The 22084-nt window shown below is 43.9% G+C and overlaps 1 protein-coding gene across 2 annotated transcripts in view; it reads right to left on the reverse strand.

Annotated features, from left to right (window-relative positions):
• Positions 1-22084, reverse strand: part of MATCAP2 (microtubule associated tyrosine carboxypeptidase 2) — a 49919-nt gene that overhangs the window by 18832 nt on the left and 9003 nt on the right. The window contains exons 1-3 of one of the 2 annotated variants that reach the window (XM_089686976.1): positions 17131-17458; positions 5872-6542; positions 1548-1691 (exon numbers count right to left, since the gene is read on the reverse strand). In XM_089686976.1, the coding sequence (XP_089543102.1) occupies positions 1548-1691; positions 5872-6542; positions 17131-17152 (837 nt within the window). In that variant the 5' untranslated portion in view covers positions 17153-17458. Of the gene's footprint in view, positions 1-1547; positions 1692-5871; positions 6543-17130; positions 17459-22084 lie in introns of those variants that run through there. The other variant, XM_089686982.1, reaches the window with a different exon arrangement.

A 22084-nucleotide genomic window follows, 5' to 3' on the forward strand; every position in this document is an offset into this window, starting at 1 on the left:
CTGATTTTGGCCCCTTTCACACAGGGCAGACCCGTTAGCGGACCCACTTGCTTAGCGGGGATCTGTCTACTAATCCTTGCTGAGCAAGCAGATGGCAGGTCCTTGTCTGCTCTGCTGCTACAGACCAGACACAACACAGCCTGCTAACCTCTATGGGCAGTTAGATGGAAACAGACCGCCTGACCGTTTCCATCTGACTGTCATCCCATCCGTCTCTTTTTGGCAGATCCAATCAGATTGGATGCAGGTGGGTGTAAACAGACACATGTCTGTTTACACCGGCAGCTCCATAGAGTAGAATAGAGGTTCTGATCGGGCCTGCCTGAAAAACGGGCAGGCGCACCCAGTCGGTACGTCCGTGTGAAAGGGGACATAATCTACTACATGCACACATTGGGAGAGGTCTACTAAAACTGGAGCACTCAGAATCTGGTGCAGCTGTGCATGGCAGCCAATCAGCTTCTAACTTCAGCTTGTTCAATTAAGCTTCAACAATAAAACCTGGAAGCTGATTGGTTTCTGTGCAGAGTTTCACCAGATTTAGCACTCTCCAGCATTTGCAAATCAACCCCAAAGAGTCTTCCTTTCCCTTATCCTGTCGCTCATCACAGGAGTTACAGGGACCATTCTCTTAAAATGACATCTTCATTCACCAGATTTATTAAAAATGTGTTGCCTGAAACAGCACTTCCCAACATGTATCTTATCTACAAGTACCTTCTAACGCAGTTTGATATTGCCTGTAGTAGTCTCTAAGCTGGTATTTGGTATATTACAATTTGAGCAATTCTGCAAGGCTCACTTTACAATATTGAATTCAAGCAGGCTTTAAATATTTTATACTATAAATTATTAATACACTTTAACATGTTTTCAGGTTGCAATTATTCATGCTTAGTATAGCTTGCCACCAGTTTTTGAGCTTGATCATGACCTCAGAAATAACAGGGACCTAATTTTGAGGCTTCATAATGAGATATCAGTGAAGTTATACATACAATAGGAAGAAATATTAAAGTGGTTCTAAAGGCTCAAGGCTTTTTTCCTTCATGTATTCTATGAATGAAGGCAAGAAAACCTTTTATGTGCAGCTGCCCCCCAGCCCTCTTTAATTCTTACCTCAGCTCCCTCCAATCCAGCGACATTCTCAACAGGCTCTGCTGTCTGGGGACTCTTCCTCCTCATTGGCTGAGACAGCTGTGGAAGCCTATTGGCTCCCGCTGCTGTCAATCACAGACAGTGAGCCAATGAGGACAGCGCGGGGAGCGGGGCCGAGCCGCGGCTCTATGTGTCTTATGGAAGCATAGAGCAGTGACTCAGGGACGAGCATGCAGCAGTGCCCCCAGGACAAACAGCTTTCCTGGTGGGCACTGCTCGAGGGGGAGGAGCCAGGAATGCCAGCGGGGACCCGAAAAGAAGAGGATTGGGGCTGTTCTGTGCAAATTCACTGCACAGAGCAGGTAAGTATAGACATGTTTCTTATTTTTAAAAAAAGAAAAACAAAGCTTTAGTGTCACTTTAAGTACTGCAAAGATTAAGCCACTTACTTCACCCAAGCAACCTTCTTTTTCCATGTATTTTCGAACCTGGTGCCATATTCGGCTCTTTGGAAGCAGACTGCCTCCAGTAGCTTGCTCAAATTTTTCATAGCTGCCGTATTTTTCCAGTGCTTTCTTCATGATATTAACTGCCTGTGCAAGAACACAACATTATACTGACACTGAATGCAAAACAGCTTTTTTTTAAGATTGTACAAATAACACATGAATAACACAACAGATTGAGAAAGATGAAGAGAGGAACTGAAAAGAAGAGAAAAGAGGGGGAGCACTGTAAAGACTGCAGGGAACTGCCCTGGTTAGATCAATTTGGTATTCTTAACAAACGTATACACGCTGGGTGATTTAGAAACCAAAGGACTGTCACATTGGTTACAATTGTGTATATTTATTTAACTTACTTCATATATGCTGCAGTAATGGGCAAATTGGATAAAGCTGCTAACAATATCTCAGTATGTACTAACACTTGCATTGTGCTGGTATTGTAGAGTGGGCTACTTATTCTGGTTTGCTGCTGTGCTTTATTTTTATCAGCTGCCTGTTAGGAAACCTTATGTACTTTTATTATACTTTCATACTCTTAGGTTCATAATAGCTGGCAGAATGACTGTAACTAGAGACTAGCAGGAGTATATCCACACAGGACATTGTTAGTCAGTACATGAGAGTCATATGGGAACAGAGATTCAAAATAAGTATGGTCTGGGCCTGGCAGGGGGTCAAGCCAGGCAATTGGATACAAACTCAAGTGGTAGACTGGAAGCATAGTCAGGCTGAAACCAAAAGGTCAGTAAATAAGCCCAGTAGCCAAGTACCATAGATTGAACAAAGACCACAGATACTTGTCTAGAGTTATAGCAAAGAGCTTTAGGTTAGTCCAAGAGCAGTTATGAGAAATAAAGAAACAAGACTGGATGTAAGCAATCAAACATTACTCTACAATGGGCCACCAAGACTAAATGAGCCAAAAGAATGCATGTGTGCAAGAACTGTTTGGAAGCAAAAGGCATGAGGAGAGAAGGAGACTTCAGATGTCCATGCAGGATGAAGACTGCCCATCAGATATACGAACTGCGTATGACCACCTGACACAGAACTATACCACAGCCGGCAATTAAGGCTGGATAATTTTTTGTGTTCATCTGGGCTGAACAACAACAAAATTGAGGTGGATAGAGGAATATTTCCCACTGAGACATTGTTTTCTGACAGCGGAGACTCTCTGCTCTCCAATGGGCTGCAGCTGCCAATCGAGAAAAACATTTTCCAACATTCCCATTCGACAAAAGTTAATAATTGGAGTGGTAGTGGCCACACATGGCTTGAAATTCACCAGGTCCCTGCGGAACCGGCTGAATTTCAGTCCATTTATGGGCAGCTTCGAAACCAGCAAGAAACCATCAAATGATCAGCCAGATGAGCAGGCAATAGTCATTTTTCAGAATAACATGGAAAAAAATCCTTCCTCATCTTGACCACAGCTTTTGATGTTTATTCACTTCTCTGCATTATTGAAAGGGCCTGGTTTACATGTATTTCCCATGCCTTGTGTATACAGATGTACAGTATATTTATACATTTTGTTATGCTTTATAAAACTACCAATTTTACTGGTTACTAGAACAGGAAAACACAGATTGTCTAGTGTTTCCTACACATCACCCTCTGCTCTGGGTGTCTGGGAAACATTTGGAATGCTACTGTGCTCTTTTACTACATTTCTTTTAACTCCCTTTGTTGTCACTTTACAGCCATGTCTTTCTTCTGCAAACTTGATGGCCTGTTTGCAAACATAATGTGCCATCTGTGTCTCAATGTTCTGGTTTGTTTATGGGGTACTTCTGTGACATTTCCCATTTACCAAACAAGATGCCATAGAGAGCTGGATCCCTAACGTACCATTTTTCAGGCTTGTTTGGCTTTAGTTAGAGCACCCTATGGAATCCTCCATTCATCTCCCGCTTCTCATATTTTTAAATCAGTTTTTGTGCAATTTACTATCACTCATTTCCCAGAAGCACATAAACAAACTGTAAATAGGTGAGTGAGCACATTTATCTGATGTCAGTATAATGACATGAGGGGGTAGATGAAGTCAAAATATTTAAAATGTAAGTAATTCCATAAATTCCTTACATTTAGATTTTACCGTTCATCCTGGAAGTTCAGCCAGGCTCGATGGACAATATCCCCTGCTGGGCTACTGTATTCTGACAGCCACAGCCAGCAGCTGTCAGAATGTTTGAATACCTGATTGGATGGCTCTGTTTGGCCAACAATTTCCTACCCGGCTCCTTTGATTTTTCAGTCGACAAATGTCCAGCAAGAGGAGGAACCAACCAAAATTTGCAGTGTTTGACCAGCTTTAAGCTATTTTTGCTCGATCCCACAGATAATCCTCAGGTTGAGAAACAGTCTAATGCATATATAAATATATATATATATATATATATATATATACACTGTGATGAGTACAGACATCCCCTGGATGACTAATTTCTTCTTTAACCCCCTTAGTATTACCTTCCTCTTAAAAAATGCAGAAAAGTTGCATTTAAAATGAGCATGTATTCAATGTTGCATGATAAAATGCACATTTAGTCTTTGTAACTACTAAACCACAAAACACTATAAATGTTCTGAAGGCAAAGAACCTGTAGAAAAAAAGATAGAAGTTGCATTTTTTCGTCAAATGATATTTGCACAACTGTTTTTCAAACCTATATTTTAAGTAAAAAAATACAATAAAAATGATGGTGCACGCAGACATATAAAAAATTGCACGTGATTGAAGACCAATGTAAACCTACTACAATTTATAATCTTCTACAATGATGTACCTCAAACTCTTTTGTAAAATGGTCCCAGTGCATACTGATATTCACCACTGACCAGTGGGATGAGCGGACAACCAACTAATTTTGCTGATACTATCAATACAGAGGACCAATTCATACAGATTAGGGTCCTGCACTGCCTCTATTACACTTTGGAATATAGGTTGGCATTGTTCACTACTGCACACTGCCCTGGATGTATGTCGTGCATCTCCTTGCAGCCAATCACATTCACATACAGTCAGGTCCATAAATATTGGGACATCGACACAATTCTAACATTTTTGGCTCTATACACCACCACAATTGATTTGAAATGAAATGAACAAGATGTGCTTTAACTGCAGACTGTCAGCTTTAATTTGAGAGTATTCACATCCAAATCAGGTGAACGGTGTAGAAATTACAACAGTTTGCATATGTGCCTCCCACTTGTTAACTATCCTGGAAGACCAAATTTTCTTCATCGTACCCCAAACACATGATGTGCAAAGTTTGGGAGTTCTAAATTATTTTTTCCCCATGCATGTATAAGATCCATGTTCCAATCAATACTCTTCTATGCTCATAATGTTAAACTGGTGCACTAAAAGAACTCAAAGTGCGCAGAGCAGTGCACTTCCAGCTTCACAACAAACAGGCATACACAGTCAGGGGAGACACACTTGGGCAAAAAACGCAGTTAGATCAGGCATACTCAAACTCTTAACAAACAATCAGGGCAGGCACAGTCAGGGCAGACACATTTACATTCACAGTTGAGAAAAGTGGAAAAATAGTGCTGGGCCTTTAGTGTTATCTCACTGGTATTCCTATCTTAAAGTATTGATGTAAATGATCTGGTTCCATGGAATGTAGCTTCCACACCCTAAAGCAGCTGTCACTAAATGACAAACCGCGGTCCGTGAACGGCCCCAGCAGCACTGCCACCCGGACCGCAATGACAGATCCGCTGCTGAGCAGGGCGGTCGTCACAGCAACATGACATCTCGTGTGCTCCGCGCCTCTCTGTCCTGCTCCCTGCCTGTACACAAGCGCCCAGCAAGGATCCCAACACACAGCTCCTATCTGCCCTCAAGGTAGGGTATAGTCTTACAGGGGCACTCTGATGGGCACATTGAATGTTAAGGGGCACTCTGATGGGCACAACATATATTGTGCCCATCAGAGTGCCCCTTAACATAAAATGTATCCATCAGCATGCCCCTTATTTTATGCTAAGGGGCACTCTGAGGGGCACATTTTATGCTAAGGGGCACTCTGAGGGGCACATTTTATGCTAAGGGGCACTCTGAGGGGCACATTTTATGTTAAGATTCTGAGTGCACCAGTTTTAGTAAATCTCCCCCAATATGTTTGGCACGTGTGTGTGTTTTCAATCCCAACAATTGTAGCTTTTCTGTTCATATTAGGTTCATGCTGTTTTGTTGAAAAGCAGGTGTATACAGATTTCCATTTCCAGTAATTCATACCTGTTTAAGGAATCTGTCTGAGGCATGGCTGTGTCTAGCTAACACATTTGGCAGTGCAGGATTGGCATACTCAAATTGAGGGTTGTAAGTAAATGCTGCCTTGAAAAACTTGTTTTTTTCCTTGTCAACATTTGTAGGCTTTATAGCATTTAAAATACAAAACTTCCTTCCTGGAGGGTCTTCCTTCACAAGGGGTTTTGACACCCGGGAGTCCTTTCCGGTAGTTAAGACTTGCTTTCTCTTGGCTTTGGGTTTAGGGCGATGAGTAAACCCAATGCTGTTTCCTGACACAGTAATACTTGGAGAACATTTATGGGTGACTGCTCTTGATCTGGAGATAAAATTTGACATGTTCCTCCTGGCATATAACCAGGCATTGTTTTGTGAAGAAGGACAGACTTTGTGGAACTCCTTGTTGCGTGATGTACTCAACACTCTGCTCCCTTTCCTCCTTTTTTTGTTGTGGCTTAGGAGTGGATCTTTTTGAATCTGTTTCTTTTCTTCTTGACTTTGAAGAAGGACGTTATAGCTGCTGGTTCCAGTTGTGAATGTATCTCGCAAGACAGTCATAGACAGAACCTGCACATCTTTGATCTTCTCTCGTGTTAGCCCTTTTTCAACATTTAAGATGGATTTTCTTGAAAGTTCCTTTTTAGGCCAATGAAGTGTCTCTACAATAAACATAGACAGAGCAAATATAGTGATTAGGTATATCAAGTGTAATGTGGAATGTTTCTGAATTACAGGAAAGTAGGTAAAATCACATTTAAAACACACGTAGAGGAAATGTTCTTCCAGCCAAAGGAGCTATAACTCATTGAAGCCCCTTTGCAATTAAGACTAGATATGCGCACACCAGAAAATTTTGTTTCATTTAGTTTCAAATGCATTCGTTCATTGAAAAATTTTGCTTTTTCATATTCATTATGTTGAACCAATTAGTTTTCGGGATTTGTTTGCTTATATTCGGCATTTGTTTCATATATTAGTTGGTCCGGGTGGAGTCTAAAAATGTTGCATTTTTATGGCAGATTGCTATTTATATCAGGTAGATTCAATATTCATATATCAAAAATTCAGAAGGATTCAATATTTTCAGATGCAGTGGAATAAATAAAGCAAAATTCAGCAGCCCTGAATTTTTCAAACCTAAGAATCACAATAGACCAGGGGTGCTCAACCTTCTGAGCATCACTTAGGTGATTTGGTAACTGGTAGTAGCAAAAATTAAATGAAATGGTTGGTAATGAACATTTTCTTCCTACAGCCGCTGAATGCCGGCAGGAGGGAGAGGAGAAGAAGCCAGCTTTCAGCGGTTTCAGGAGGGAAACGGAGAGGGTTGGTTCCTTTATATGCAACCCCAGCCACCCCTCCTTCTGTAAAACAGAATGTAACAGGGAGGCTGCACAGGCTTCCTGGAGCATGGAGCTGGGCCACCACTGCGACCCTCAGCTACACCAGGGGTTGGGGTGTGTGGTAAAAACATGTCTCAACTATGTGGTTTTACACCCACTCCCAAGCTGCAAATGTAAACTTTCCCTTACTGTCTTGAATCCCCTATAAGGCTGCTTTCACACTGATGCACTGTGGTTTACCAACACCACCCGTGCAGCACAGTGCACCTGCAGCTTTCTTGTGGGCTAGCTGTGCTTTGCCATAGATTTATATTATATCTTTTAGGTGTGGTGCACTTTCAGAAAGCGCATCAAACCCACAGAGTATAATAGAAATGCGCTTCCCTGGTTTAACGGCGAGAGCCACATCAGAGGGCTCCAAGGGCCACAGGTTGCACACCCCTGCATTAGGCTGTGGAACTAAACTGACTGTGGCACTTACAAATTTAAATCACAAATCGAATCTAAATCATCAAACAAACTTGAAAATTGAATTAATTTCCCCATGGGCCCAAATTACTATCGATATTGTTGATTTTGTTATAATTTTTTTCGGATTTGTTTACATTCATTACTATGTCTATTCTGCCCCCTGGATCCTGTCCCCTCACAACTCCTACGATCTTTAATCTCTCCCTCTCTACTGGCGCATTCCCCTCCCCTCTGAAGCACGCACACATCACTCCCATACTTAAAAAAAACCCTCCCTGGATCCCACCGACCTGAACAACCTTAGACCCATCTCCCTGCTGCCATTTACATCCAAACTCCTTGAGTGCTTAGTCTATAATCGCCTAAGCTCCCACCTCACCGACAACGACCTCCTTGATCCCCTACAGTCTGGCTTCCGTCCCCTACACTCCACCGAAACTGCCCTACTCAAACTCACCAACGACCTGCTAACCGCCAAAGCTAATAGCCACTATTCACTGCTCCTACTCCTTGACCTCTCTGCAGCTTTTGACACAGTCGACCACCCCCTCCTCCTCAAAAAACTATATTCTCTGGGCCTCAGAGACTCCTCTCTCTCCTGGCTCTCTTCATATCTATCACAGCGCTCCTTCAGTGTTACCTATAACGCTGCCACCTCCCCCTCACTGCCCCTCTCTGTTGGAGTCCCTCAAGGCTCCTCACAAGACCTCCTTCTCTCTAGTTCCCTGGTCTCCTCCTTCCATGCCCGCCTCCAGGGCTTCCCCCATCCTCTGGAACTCCCTACCCCAATCCATCAGACTTTCACCTACTCTCCTCTCCTTTAGGCGCACTCTGAAAACCCACCTCTTCAGGGAAGCCTACCCCACCATCAGCTAATTGCCAATCTCCTCCACTCTTCCTACCACTCCATCCCCCACAGCTATCCCTCCCGTACCACTATCCCCTCCCTCCTAGATTGTAAGCTCCAAGGAGCAGGGCCCTCGAACCCCTCGTGTATTGCATTGTATTGTTATTGTACTGTCTCGTGTATTGTCTCCCATTGTAATGTACTGCGCAGAGCGAACTGTTGGCGCTATATGAATACTGTGTAATAATAATGATAATAATTCGGAGAGTCATATACATCAGAATCTCTGAAAATCAAATTTTCTGAAGAAAATCGATTCAATACGAAACAAAACGCACATATCTAATCTAGACACCCCTGCCAGTGAGCACTGCCGGATCCTCAGAACACAGAGTCAAAACTCAACCACAGATTTCTGATTGGACAATGCAAGGGCAGAAGTACACTGATGAAATCATCTCTTTATTCATAACAGCATGCTTATTATCAGCACATGTATATACAGCAGAACCTGATTGGCTCGTAGTGTTGTCCTTCACATCCCCAATCTGAGTACTGCTGTGGAGGCAGTTACAGCAAACTATTTTCAGATACTTATCCTTGTTGCATTTAGAAAAAAATTGTAAAGATGATTCCAGTGAAAATATAACTGTATTAACTGGCGTCTCTTCCATCTGCCTGGATTTTTTAACATTTAACTAGAAATTAGTTCATTAATAATACAATTGCCATGTTTTAAATTGTTTGTTCTGTCTACACGTCTTTGCTGATCTAGAAGAATTCTGTTATTTGCTTGCTGATTTAAAAGCTAACTCCACCTTTCTAACCATGTTTCATGTCGCACACATATTTAGGGTATAACAGGAAACATGGTCAAAATCCACAGCTGCCCCCTGAGCCCACTTACAGCATCCAGGGGTCCTTCTCCCTGCTAATTTTTGTCAGATCTGAAATTGGTATGGCTGTGTGTGGCTTCACCCACAACATTAATTTACAGGAATCTGTGAATTAAAAGTCCTATCTGCTACTGTGGCAGAGGGATTAAAGTTCTCAATGGATAGTGACATCAACATACTTGTAATTCTTTGATAATTCCTCCAGCCCCTTAACTGAAGTACCATACCATGATACAAACGTAAATTGGAGGAAGAGTCTTCAAGAGTCAGAACACTGATCAAGGTTGCAATGCTTTGCAAATTCAAATGCAAAAAAAAAAAAAACAATAAATGCACAGTACTGATTTTTGAAACATGGGTGCATTTCTTTCCCCCCAAAGTTGGAATTCTCCTTTAAAATGAAATGACAGTACCACAATGTTGAGAGAGGGATCACATGGCATAGGGATCAGACCTGTATTCTATTTTGGTTTTATTCTAGTTGAACTCCACTTTTCATGATTTATATATATATTTTCTTGTCTCTTTCAAGCCACAAAGTATATAGTGACCCTAGATTATTGCTTGGGGATCCCCACTCAGGCTTCTGGTGTCCTGTAAGATGGATGCCATTGAAACAGTGACTCTCCAGACGCGAAGCATGCAAGCAAAATGAGAGAAGGTTTCTCAACTGCTGCACAACTCATCCAGCCATGTAGTAGACAGGTAAAAGCAGTCTCAGCTCAGTCCATCAAGGCCATGCCCCCAATGTGTTTCACCCCGCCGGAATAGGGTGAAGCGCATTGGAGGCATGGCCTTGATGGACTGAGCTAAGGCTGCTTTTACAGGTCTACTACTTGGCTGGGTGAGGGGTGCACCAGTCGGGAAACCTCCCCTCATTTTGCTTACAAAGTATATAGTGTTTATGTTTTTATATGCTTATTTCTATGTACTGGGTAAAAATAGCTCATGAGCTCTTCAATGCAAGGTATCATATCTTTATACATATGCATAGGTGAGAATGTGCCAGAATTTTGTGCAGGTAGTACGTGGTGAAAATTTGCCTACCTTATGTACACTCTTCTCGTTGATTTTGACTTACTATGTAATGTGTCAGATAAAGTTTCACTGACTTGACAGTAAGCGCTCTAAACATTTCTCATTGTTTTTACTTGCTATGCAATATTAATGTCCAGTAAGTGTCCACTGACGCAATCAGAAATTAATTTGACAAAAGAACCTAGTATACAGGACTTTCTATTACAACTAATTTATCCACTCCTTATTAGTGTGAGCCACAAACTGTTGGTTCCCATTTTGCTTTTACCTTTCTATTCTCGAGGGCAGAAAAAAATTAAAACCTAATCAACTCAGTCAAAAGCCAGAGACATCTGAGATCTTTTATTGTATAACTGAGAATGGTCCATTGTGCAACTGAACAATAAAGGCTAGAGGGAAAGTTTAGGTGAACGACTGTGGAAGCCTGGGTATTCAAGAAATGCTTTGCTCATAAAACATTGCTGAGGAGGTTTAATTCAGGGTATTCGGCAAATGCTTTGCTTATGAAACAATGCTGGGACTGTATTCCCCCTATAGATACTTTCACTATTCAGTTCTCAGCATGTACGCACTAGTGTTCATTTACAAAAGGAGTAGATTCATATACAGTTCATACACACGGACATTTTTCATGCCTAGAGTAAATTTCCTGGTGCTTGCCCATGCCTGGGAAGCTGCATGTGGCGCATATAGCCTGCCATACAAGTAAGATTCTGTTTGCGGCTATATCCTTGTGTACTTTACATCTGCGTTTACCAGCGCATGCAAATAAGCATTAGTGTTTAACCACTAGCTTACAGGGCACTTATACCCCCTTCCTGCCCAGCCAGTTTTCAGCTTTCACCGCTGTCGCACTTTGAATGACAATTGCACGGTCGTGCAACACTGTACCCATATGAAATTTTTATCATTTTTTGAGACAGATATAGCTTTCTTTTGGTGGTATTTAATCACCTCTGGGTTTTTTATTTTTTGCTAAACAAACCAAAAACCACAGAAAATTTTGAAAAAAAACTGTTTTTTTCTTAGTTTTTGTTATAAAATTTTGTAAATATGTGATTTTTCTCCTTCACTGATGTGCGCAATGAGGCTGCAGTGATGGGCACTGATAGGCTGCACTGATGGGCACCGATAGGTGGCATTGATGGGCACTGAAGAGGAGGCACTAGTAGGTGGCACTGATGGGCATTGACAGGCATCACTGATGGGCACTGAGAGGCAGCACTCATATATGGCACTGATAGGCGGCAATGACTGGCACTGTTAGGTGGCACTGACTGGCACTGTTAGGCAACACTGATAGACATTGATAGGTGGCACTGATGCACACTGATAGGCGGCACTGACTGGCACTAATAGGTGGCACTGACTGGCACTGATAGATGACACTGAAAGGAAGCTCAGATGGGCACTGATATGTGGCATTGATGTGCACTGGTAGGCACTGATATGTGGCATTGATGTGGCACTGATGGGCACTGGCAGGTGGCATTGATGGGTACTGGCAGGTGCCATTGATGGGCACTGGCAGGTGGCACTTCCCTATTTACATGCAATCAGCTGTGATTGGACACAGCTGAACACATGACCAAGCCAACATCTTCGGCTCTTTCCGTGGATCGGTTATCCGCTGTGTCCGAGGGACACAGCGCACCACCGATCGCCGCGCTGTGTGATGCGCGGTTAGAGTGGGACGACGTCATATGACGTCCTCCAAGAACGAGAGAACTGCCTTGCGCCCGTCATTACACTATATGGCGGGCGGGAGGCGGTTAAAGAGTAATTTATAATAATAGAATTAATATTTATATAGTTATTGCTATATAATTTAATAGTTAAGAGTGATTTATTTATTATTAATAATGTATTAATTATCAAGTATTAATTTTATTTTATTTATATATATATATATATATATAGCAAAGACTTATTAAATTATTAATAATGCCTATAAGGGCTGGTTCACACCATGAATTCGCTGTGATTCACATGCAATCTGGGTACAGTGTGATTTTAGCCCATTCATTAGATACTAAATGTAGTGCATTCACATCCAGCAATCCGATTGCACGGTGCTACTATACCATGCAATCCAGGGCAGGGAAATGCACTGCGTTTGTGATGTTGTTACAGAAACACTGGCACCCGCTGCAGATCGCAAGTGCAGTGTGTTTTGAATGTGGTGCTGATTCAATGAAAATCATTTGATCTGTTATTGTACGTGAAACATTTTCATGCTTGTCCCTTTATGAACGGCTTTCGAAAGTTGTGTACTAACAATCAGATTATCGGGCGATCGCTCAGAAAGCAGTATTTTTCGTTCGATCTTCTCATCATGTGTACTAGTCTGGACAAGTATTAGAAGATGACTGTACATCTGGGTAAATAAGTTATCTTTTGATAGTCTACCTAAAAAGTTTTTATCACAATCAATGGGAATATTATATTATTATTATACAGTATTTATAAAGCGCCAACAGTTTGCTCAGCGCTGTACATTACAATGGGATACAATACATGAGACAGTACATAAACAATACAATGCAATACATGAGGGGTCCGAGGGCCCTGCTCCTTGGAGCTTACAATCTAAGAGGGAGGGGATAGTGGTACGGGAGGAAAAGCTGTGGGGGATGGAGTGGTAGGAAGAGTGGAGGAGATCGGCAATTAGCAGGGAGCGGGGTAGGCTTCCCTGAAGAGGTGGGTTTTCAGGGTGTGCCTAAAGGAGAGGAGAGTAGGTGATAGTCTGATGGATTAGGGTAGGGAGTTCCAGAGGATGGGTTATGCCCTGGAGAAGTCCTGGAGGCGGGCATGGGAGGAGGAGACCAGGGAACTAGAGAGGAGGAGGTCTTGTGAGGAGCGGAGAGTGCGTTTTGGGTGGTATTTGGATATTAGGTCGGTGATGTAGTTTGGGGCAGTATTATGGACAGCTTTGTACGTCCGTGTTAGCATTTTGAATTTGATCCGTTGGGCAATCGGAAGCCAGTGGAGGAATTGGCAGAGGGGGATGGCGGAAACGGAGCGGTTGGTAAGATGGATGAGTCTGGCTGCCGTATTCAGGATCGACTGAAGTGGGGATAGCCTGTGGTGAGGCAGGCCAGTGAGGAGGGAGTTGCAGTAATCGAGTCGTGATATGATGAGGGAGTGGATGAGCTGCTTAGTGGTTTCTGGGGTTAGGAACGTGCGTATTTTGGCGATGTTGCGGAGGTAGAGTCTGCATGAGTTTGTTAGCGATTGGACTTGGGGCTGGAAGGATAGATTGGAGTCAAGAATGACACCAAGTACTCTGGCTTGCGGGGTGGGCCTGATGGTGGCATTGTTGGACACGATGGAGAAGTCAGTAGGGGGGGGGTGCGCGGGCTGGGGGGAAAACTAGGAGCTCGGTTTTGGAGAGGTTCAGTTTAAGGAAGTGGAGCGACATCCAATCTGATATGCTGTTCAGTAGGCTTGTGATTCAGGCGGAGACTGAGGGGGTGAGGTGAGGGGTCGAGAGATAGATTTGCATGTCGTCGGCATAGAGGTGGTAGTTGAAGCCATAAGAGTGTATCAGTTGGCCAAGGAAGGAGGTGTAGATGGAGAAGAGAAGGGGCCCGAGGACAGAGCCTTGAGGGACCCCAGCAGAGAGGGGGAGTGAGGGGGAGGTGGTAGCGTTATAGGTAACGCTGAAGGGGCGTTGTGATAGGTAGGATGAGAGCCAGGAGAGAGCGGAGTCTCTGAGGCCAAGGGAATGTAGTTTTTTGAGGAGGAGGGGGTGGTCGACTGTGTCAAAAGCTGCGGAGAGGTCGAGGAGTAGGAGCACTGAATAGTGGCCATTAGCTTTGGCGGTTAGCAGGTCATTGGAGAGTTTGAGTAAGGCAGTTTCGGTGGAGTGTAGGGGATGGAAGCTGGACTGTAGGGGGGTCGAGGAAGTTGTTGCCGTTGAGGTGGGAGTTTAGGCGATTGTAGACTAAGCGCTCAAGGAGTTTGGATGCAAATGGCAGCACAGAGATGGGTCTAAGGTTGTTCGGGTCAGTGGGGTCCAGGGAGGGCTTTTTAAGTATGGGAGTGATGTGCACGTGCTTCAGGGGGGAGGGGAATGTGCCAGAAGAGAGGGAGAGATTAAAGATGTAGGTGAGGAGCGTAGGATGGAGGAGGAAGGAGGTTGTAGGAGTTGTGAGGGGACAGGGTCGAGGGGGCAGGTGGTGAGGCGGGCTTCAGAGAAGAATATGCTTGGAGTATGGTGCTTACGGTGGGTATATGTATATAACAGTAGTGAAGACAGCTGGTCAACATTATTTATAAAGCAGTGAATGTAACTTTCACCAAACATTCTCTGTTGGAGCATCAATCACTGTCATTTAAAACACATAATGGTTGGTTTGCTAAAACTGGAGAGCTCAAAATCTTGTGCAGCTGTGTATTATAGCCAATCAGCCTCTAAAGCTGGCCATACACATGTTGAATTCCGAAAGAATTTTCTTTCGAAAATCTTTTCTAAGAATTTTTGCTTGAATTTCGCACTATTAGTGGGTCACAGAAACGGCCGATATTTGTGTGACCATCGAATTTGAATGATCGGGCATGTTGGAAATTTTTTTGAAAAACGAATGAATTTCGAATCAATGATGGGAGAATCGTGCAAGAAATGTAAAGCTGTGGCCTGGAAAGAAAAGAAAATTCTTGGCCACGAAAATTCTTTTCTGTAGCAACATGTGAAATTGAAGGCTTGGTTGGTTAAATTTCAAAATAAATGGTGGCACCATCGCATTACAAAACACACAAGATTTCCGATTTTCTAAAGAAATTTCATTTGGAATTTGACCTGTGTATGTGCATAACTTCAGCCTGTTCAGGGCTGCTTCACACCATGCCTGCATCTGAATCAAATAGGAATGCACTGTGCATTCCTTTGCAATTCAAACCAAATGCAAAATGCACTATATTAGCGATCTGCAGCCGGTGGCAATAAAAAGTTAATGACACCCCAAGTGCAGGTCGCAAAATGCAGTGCGTTTGCCCACACTGGATTGCATGGTACTTTTGTACCATGCACTCTGGTTGCAGTGCGTTTTAAAAGGAAGTGCACGCACCACTTTTGGTGCAGTTGAATGGGCCGAAATTGCACCAAACAGAACTGCATGTGAATCACTCAGGAACGCACAATGCATAGCCATGGTGTGAATGGGTCCTTAATTAAGCTGTAACAAAAGCTCTGGAAGCTGATTGGTTTCTGTGCAGAGCTGCTCTAGGTTTTGCACTCTCCAGTTTTAGTAAATCAACCATATGGAGTTGTTTAATTCTCCCGCAGATAATTTTTGATGAAGTTCACATTCACTGCTTTATAAATAGGAGTAACTACATTAAAAAAATATATCCACTATGCTTACAGCATCTGCCCTTGTGCCATTCTAAAGCCAAGCAGAGATCCACTCTCTCCCGCAGTATGCCTCAGTGTCATGATCACATATAGCCAATCCTGCCCACACATTTTATCTTGCTTGCTACCTAAATGGTGCACAAATCTGCACTAAGACACTTATCTGGGAATCAAAAAAGAACAGGATAAGTGCAGTGTGGATGGCCACAAGTCACTAAAAATCAATAAGAAACTCATCATCAGCAGGGTTTGCAAGGGTAAGACACATCACTCTCATCTGTCATCCCTGTCAAAACATGTAATTGGTGACCTATTTCTGAAAATTCTAGCGTCTCTGGCTTCAAAACGTTTAGTCACAGCCCAGGAACAAGTAATCAGGTGGTAAAGTGAGAGCTCCTGGTCTGCATAAAGGCTCATGTAGCTGACCATTGTTTTTCTGCATTTGCATTTTTCTGCAACATGCGTTTGACACACAAACTAAACAAAGGTCAAAAGATTCTTATTTACTTCAATAGTGTGGTGTGGATGACAATTCTGAGGCTGACCTTGACCTGCTTTGTTTTGTGTTCCTTTGGACCCAGCAGATCTTTCCAAGATGCATTTGCCTGGCAGGCAAATACGTCAAGCACAGCCTTTTGCTGCATTCATGTTCAAATGCACACATTTCAGCATTCTGAGTTTGGAAGAAAAAAAAAGCAGCATTTGGCACAATGCCAGCCTATACAAACCCTAACCGTTTTGGGGCACTGTCTTAAAGTACTAAATCTAGAGGATCAGGATGACAGCCGAGGAACTAGCAAGCCAGAGACATCAACAAATGCACTCTGCATATTTTTCTGTAACTAAAACATATAAATACCATCAGAGAGAAAAATGAAAATCTGAAAATCTTAGTTCATAAAATAAATGCAATCACCGACCCTTAAATATGCTGGATTGGGAGCGATCAAGCTTGGTCGCTGACCACATTGTAACATCTCATTGCTATGTCTCACCTGCAATTCTATTCCATCTATATGTACATATTTAATTTTATGGCAAAGACGTGCCATAAAATGCCAATGACATGGTAAAAGTAGTCATACCCACCCGAAAGGTTGTCATTACTGTGTTTTTAAGAATGAATGGTTAAGTGCAATGACTTTTGAATATGCTGCATTGCGTCAGCTAACAGGACTGTAAACAAGCAAAAACAGCTAAATTTTAAATAGAATAGACTGAAAGCAAATCATTAAAAAATGACATATGTGATAATTATACCTTCCAAAGAGTATTTATATCTTCAGATCTACTCACCAGTAACGCAGATGGATTCCATCACGTTTCCTTATAAATACTGTGCAACTTCTGTATTATGATACCTCTGTTAAAGATGTCTACCGTTACCAAGAGATTTGACAGAGAGCCAGCATTTTAGTAGATGCTGGCAGTTGGTCGATGACTTTGGTGCATTGCATGAAAATTTCTGGTATATTTCCAAAGGCATAGGCAGATGGGGAGCCTGACTCTAATGTGACATTCAGCCTGTGGCTATTGTTCCTCTCCCATTGACAACAGGGGCAGCTTCATGCTGGAGTGGTTTGGAGCTCTACCTTGGTCGCCATGGCAACAGCTAGCTACACGTCACACACACCAAATGAATAGGAATGAATTGTGTGCGTGAACTTTTAGAAGCCGTGAGTGTGAGATCCGAGTTCACACGTCACATAGTATGATACTGAAAGACTAGTACCCCACTAGTTGGGAAAAGGGGCATTTGAAAGCAAAGCAAATGCGGCTTCAACCTGACACAAACACATAGCAATGCACTACAATTCAACTACAGTATAGGGGCATGACAGACCAGCTCTCCTGTTGTTGGCCATAGCTCACCAGCAGCAAAATTGTTAAATAGAAGACTCACCTGCACAAGGGTGTCCCCCGTTAACCATTTTTTTAAAGGGGTAGGTGCAGCGTGGTGCAGCAGAGTCATTACACAGAGTCCGGTTGCAGGAACAAGACTTGTATGAAAGGAAATGCTCAACTCAACAGATAGCCCTGCGGGAGAGCTCCATGCCAGAAAACGCTAACAGTTCCGTATAACTTGAGAACACAGCAGGTTCAGATTATTATTTTTATTATTTTATTTCAGGTACTTTTATAGCGCCATCAATTACGCAGCAATTTACATATACATTGTACATTCACATCAGTGCATAACCCTCCAGGGGCATACAATCTAACTCACATTCATACATACACATACTAGGGCCAATTTAGACAGAATCCAATTAATCTACGAGTATGTCTTTAGATGTGAGAGGAAACCAGAGTACCTGGAGGAAACCCACACAGGCACAGGGAGAACATGATTCCAGGCAGGTGGTGCCGTGGTTTGAATTCAAACCAACGACCTAGTACTGCCAGGTGGAAGTGATGTACTGTCAAAGTCTGTCTCAGAAGGCAGAATGCGGCTTGGCCAGTCTAGTTTCAATAGGGAGGCCTTCAAAGTAGGAAGGCGTATCCCTAGCCAGTCCCTCCTTATCAGGAACCTCTCCCTGTCATTTTCGCTTTCCCTGACAGATGAGTGCTCTTTCCCTCTCCTATCCATTCGCCATTACACAAAGTCCGGTTTCAGGAACAAGAACTTGCCTTAAAAGAAAGGTTCAACTCAACAGACAGCCAAACCAAAAAACACTCACAGTTCCATGTTACTTGATAACACATTAGGTTCAGATGCACTGACAACGTCTGTCTCAGAGGACTGAATGTGGCGTGGCCAGTCTGGTTCCAATAGGGAGGACTTCAAAGTAGGATGGCGTATCCCTAGCCTGTCCCTCCTTATCAGGAACCTCTCCCTGTCATTTTCGCTTTCCCTGACAGATGGGTGCTCTTTCCCTCTCCTATCCATTCGCCATTACACAAAGTCCGGTTTCAGGAACAAGAACTTGCCTTAAAAGAAAGACTCAACTCAACAGACAGCCCAGCGCCAAACCAGAAAACACTCACAGTGCCATGTTACTTGATAACACATTAGGTTCAGATGCACTGACAACGTCTGTCTCAGAGGACTGAATGTGGCGTGGCCAGTCTGGTTCCAATAGGGAGGACTTCAAAGTAGGATGGCGTATCCCTAGCCTGTCCCTCCTCATCAGAAACCTCTCCCTGTCGCTTTCACTTTCCCTGACAGATGGGTGCTTTTTCCCTCTCCTATCCACACCGCAAATGCGTGCAAAAACCTGCCAGCAAGGACTTAAAAAGACTCTGCTGATCCAAGATGGCCACCGGGGTCACCTGAATGCAGTGTACCCAACTGGAAATCTGCCTCAGGGGATCAGGAAATCATAGAGAAATCAGGTTTCTCCTGACTTCCTCTATGGCTGCGGTACCACTCTGGTTGAGCGCCAGTAGAGAAAGCAGACTGCACCTGCCTACACTCCCCCCCTTTTGACAGATGCTGTCCTCGGCATCACAGCACAGTAAGAACAACAATAAATGTGCAAAAGGAAGCATATTTAAGGCAGAACAATAAAACAAGTTCAAACAACATAGTCAGAATATCTTGCAGGAAGTCGTTGGACCAAATAGGGCGACAACTCTCTTGGTTTTCAACTGAGTCATTTGGCAAGGATTCATCTTCAGTTCATTACTTGGGAGCCACAGGTGACAAGGGATCGCATGTCTTCCCCACTCTCTCCTCAACCGAGGCTGTGTCCTCAGATGCATCAAAACAGTCTGTTGTACTGGATAATGTTGCCAGCTTTCCCATACTTCTGGCACTAGGGTTGTCTCGGAGTCGATGAGAGTCGGAGGCTCGAGCATGAGCAGAGGAAGGAACCACTCAGCGGGGCCTCGTGCATCAGTAGAAGATCAATGGAATCTAACGCCTACCGATCATTGTTAGGCTTTTTTGAGCAGTCTTTGGGCCTTGTAGGCCTGGAGCACTCTGAGCCACACTGCCCTCAGGCATGTCTTTAGCTAGCAAGCGAGGAAAGTCCAAGTCTTTCAGTATGTTCATGCCCAGCACATCAGGTACTGGCGGATTAACTGGACTGTGGGTCACCACTACTCCCACCTGGTCCTCGATTTGGATCCTCACCCATGATGATGCCTTTGACCATTATAGGCAGATTATTGGCCACTCTGAGAGACAGCCAACGGGGGTCCAGTTGTTCCCGTGCCCAGAACCTCTCGGCGTAGAAGTCATACTCTCTGACAGACCCGGTGTCAATCACCTCCTCATTGACAAAGGCTGATACCACTTGACTTGGTGCAGCCATGGACTCTGGCTTACTGGCACTTTGAGTTACCAGTCCAGGGGTTGTCCCTCTACCCCAGGAGCCACTAGTTTAACGACGGCCTGAGTGAGTTTTTATACTCAGACTGCTCACAGTTCATAGATAGATATGTGTCCACAGCAGCAGCATTGCCAGCACTTTCAGTGCTCTTTGGGGTTACTCTGTAGTGGATTGTTTCCCCTATTGGATTGAGGGGAATCTCACTTAAGAGAGAACACCTCTTGCTTCAAGGAGGCCACGTCTTGAGCTATCTCTCTCAGTGTTGTCTGCATGGATGACAGGGGTGAAGATGCCAAGCCCTCCTCCTTCAGATACACAGGCTCGTATTATTTGGGCACTGCCACCATTGTTTCCATATCCTCTTCCTCTCATGCAACCGTGTCCACCACAGTGTCATAGATGAAAACTGCGAGTTGCGTCCTGATTCTCTCCTGCAGGGCTTTCTGGACTGGGCCAGCTTTCATGCCTACTATAAACTGGTCTCTCATCATGTGTTAATGTCAGCACTGCCGTGCACATAGCTCTTTTCCAGGTGCATCCAGAGGTTCTGCATTGCAACCACATAATGGTTGAGATTCTCATCTTCCTGTTGCTTCTGGACAAAGACTCTTCATATCAGTTCCAGGACCAATACCTTTTCTCTGAACAAGCCCTCCAGGTGTGTCACAAATTTGTTCTAAGGTAGCTTGCTCCTCCTCTGGCAGCACTATCACCGCTCGACGGGCGTTAATAGCTACCTGTGCGACCAGTTGGGCCCGAACCCAGTACAGGCATGCTGCACTCTCCAGTTTGTATTCCCACTCAGCCAGAGGGATGTTCAAGCCATTAATCTTGGGCACCAGGGCTAAGGCCTATCCTAATGGAGCCATGGTGTGACCTATTCCTCCTATTGCACCCGCTGCAAGGGACATATCCTGCCAACTGCCATCAAGTGTGGGTAGGCGCAGAGTGGTGCTGCAGAGCCATTACACAAAGTCCGGTTTCAGGAACAAGAACTTGCCATAAAAGAAAGGCTCAACTCAACAGACAGCCTAGCGCCAAACCAAAAAGCACTCACCGTTCCGTGTTACCTGAGAACACAGCAGGTTCAGATGCACTGACAGCGTCTGTCTCAGAGGACTGAATGTGGCCTGGCCAGTCTGGTTCCAATAGGGAGGACTTCAAAATAGGATAGTGTATCCCTAGCCTGTCCCTCCTCATCAGAAACCTCTTCCTGTTGCTTTCACTTTCCCTGACAGACGGGTGCTCTTTCCCTCTCCTATCTACACCGCAACTGCATGCAAAAACCTGCCGGCAAGGACTTAAAAAGTCCTTGCTGACCCAAGATGGCCACCAGAGGTCACCTGAATGCAGCGTAGCCAACTGGAACGCTGCCTCAGGGGACCAGAAAACCATACAGAAACCAGGTTTCTCCTATACTCTCTGGCTGCGGTACCACTCCAGTCCCGCTTAACCTACAGTGGAGAAAGTAGATGGCACCACCTACAACCATCTTCAAGGAAAGATGGTGCCAACTAGATCTTCAGTGTAGATGGAGCAGCCAGCAATGGAATGCGCTTTCCTATTTGTAATCCAAGCCTGCTTTGCACTGACTGAAAGCACCCTGTGGTGCTGAAAACAAGCTCAGGGTTGCAATTGAAAATTTTAGATTTGACAGCAAACTTTTCTCTTAAATAATAGTGATTAGGGGAGCCTAAAAGTCACCCTATTACTTCAGCCTCTCCACTGTTGCTATGCTACTGTGACTGCAGTCAGGTTGGTACTCCATGTGTGAGATCTGTAAAATTTTTGTTTTCCGTGGGTCCATCCAAGTTTTATCCTTGTTGAGCACTAATGAAGGGGGAGTGGTGATGCCCCCAAAACACACTGACTGATTTTATCAATAATTAAAATGATTTGGGACTCTCTAATCCAGTGTTGGCCTGGCACTCTTTTCTGTATTTCTATCACTGTTAAAGAGACCCCCCCTCCAT

This window comes from Staurois parvus, unplaced genomic scaffold (assembly GCF_062004578.1).
Source record: "Staurois parvus isolate SC_StPar_1 unplaced genomic scaffold, SC_StPar_1.0 ptg000020l, whole genome shotgun sequence".
Lineage (NCBI taxonomy): Eukaryota > Metazoa > Chordata > Amphibia > Anura > Ranidae > Staurois > Staurois parvus.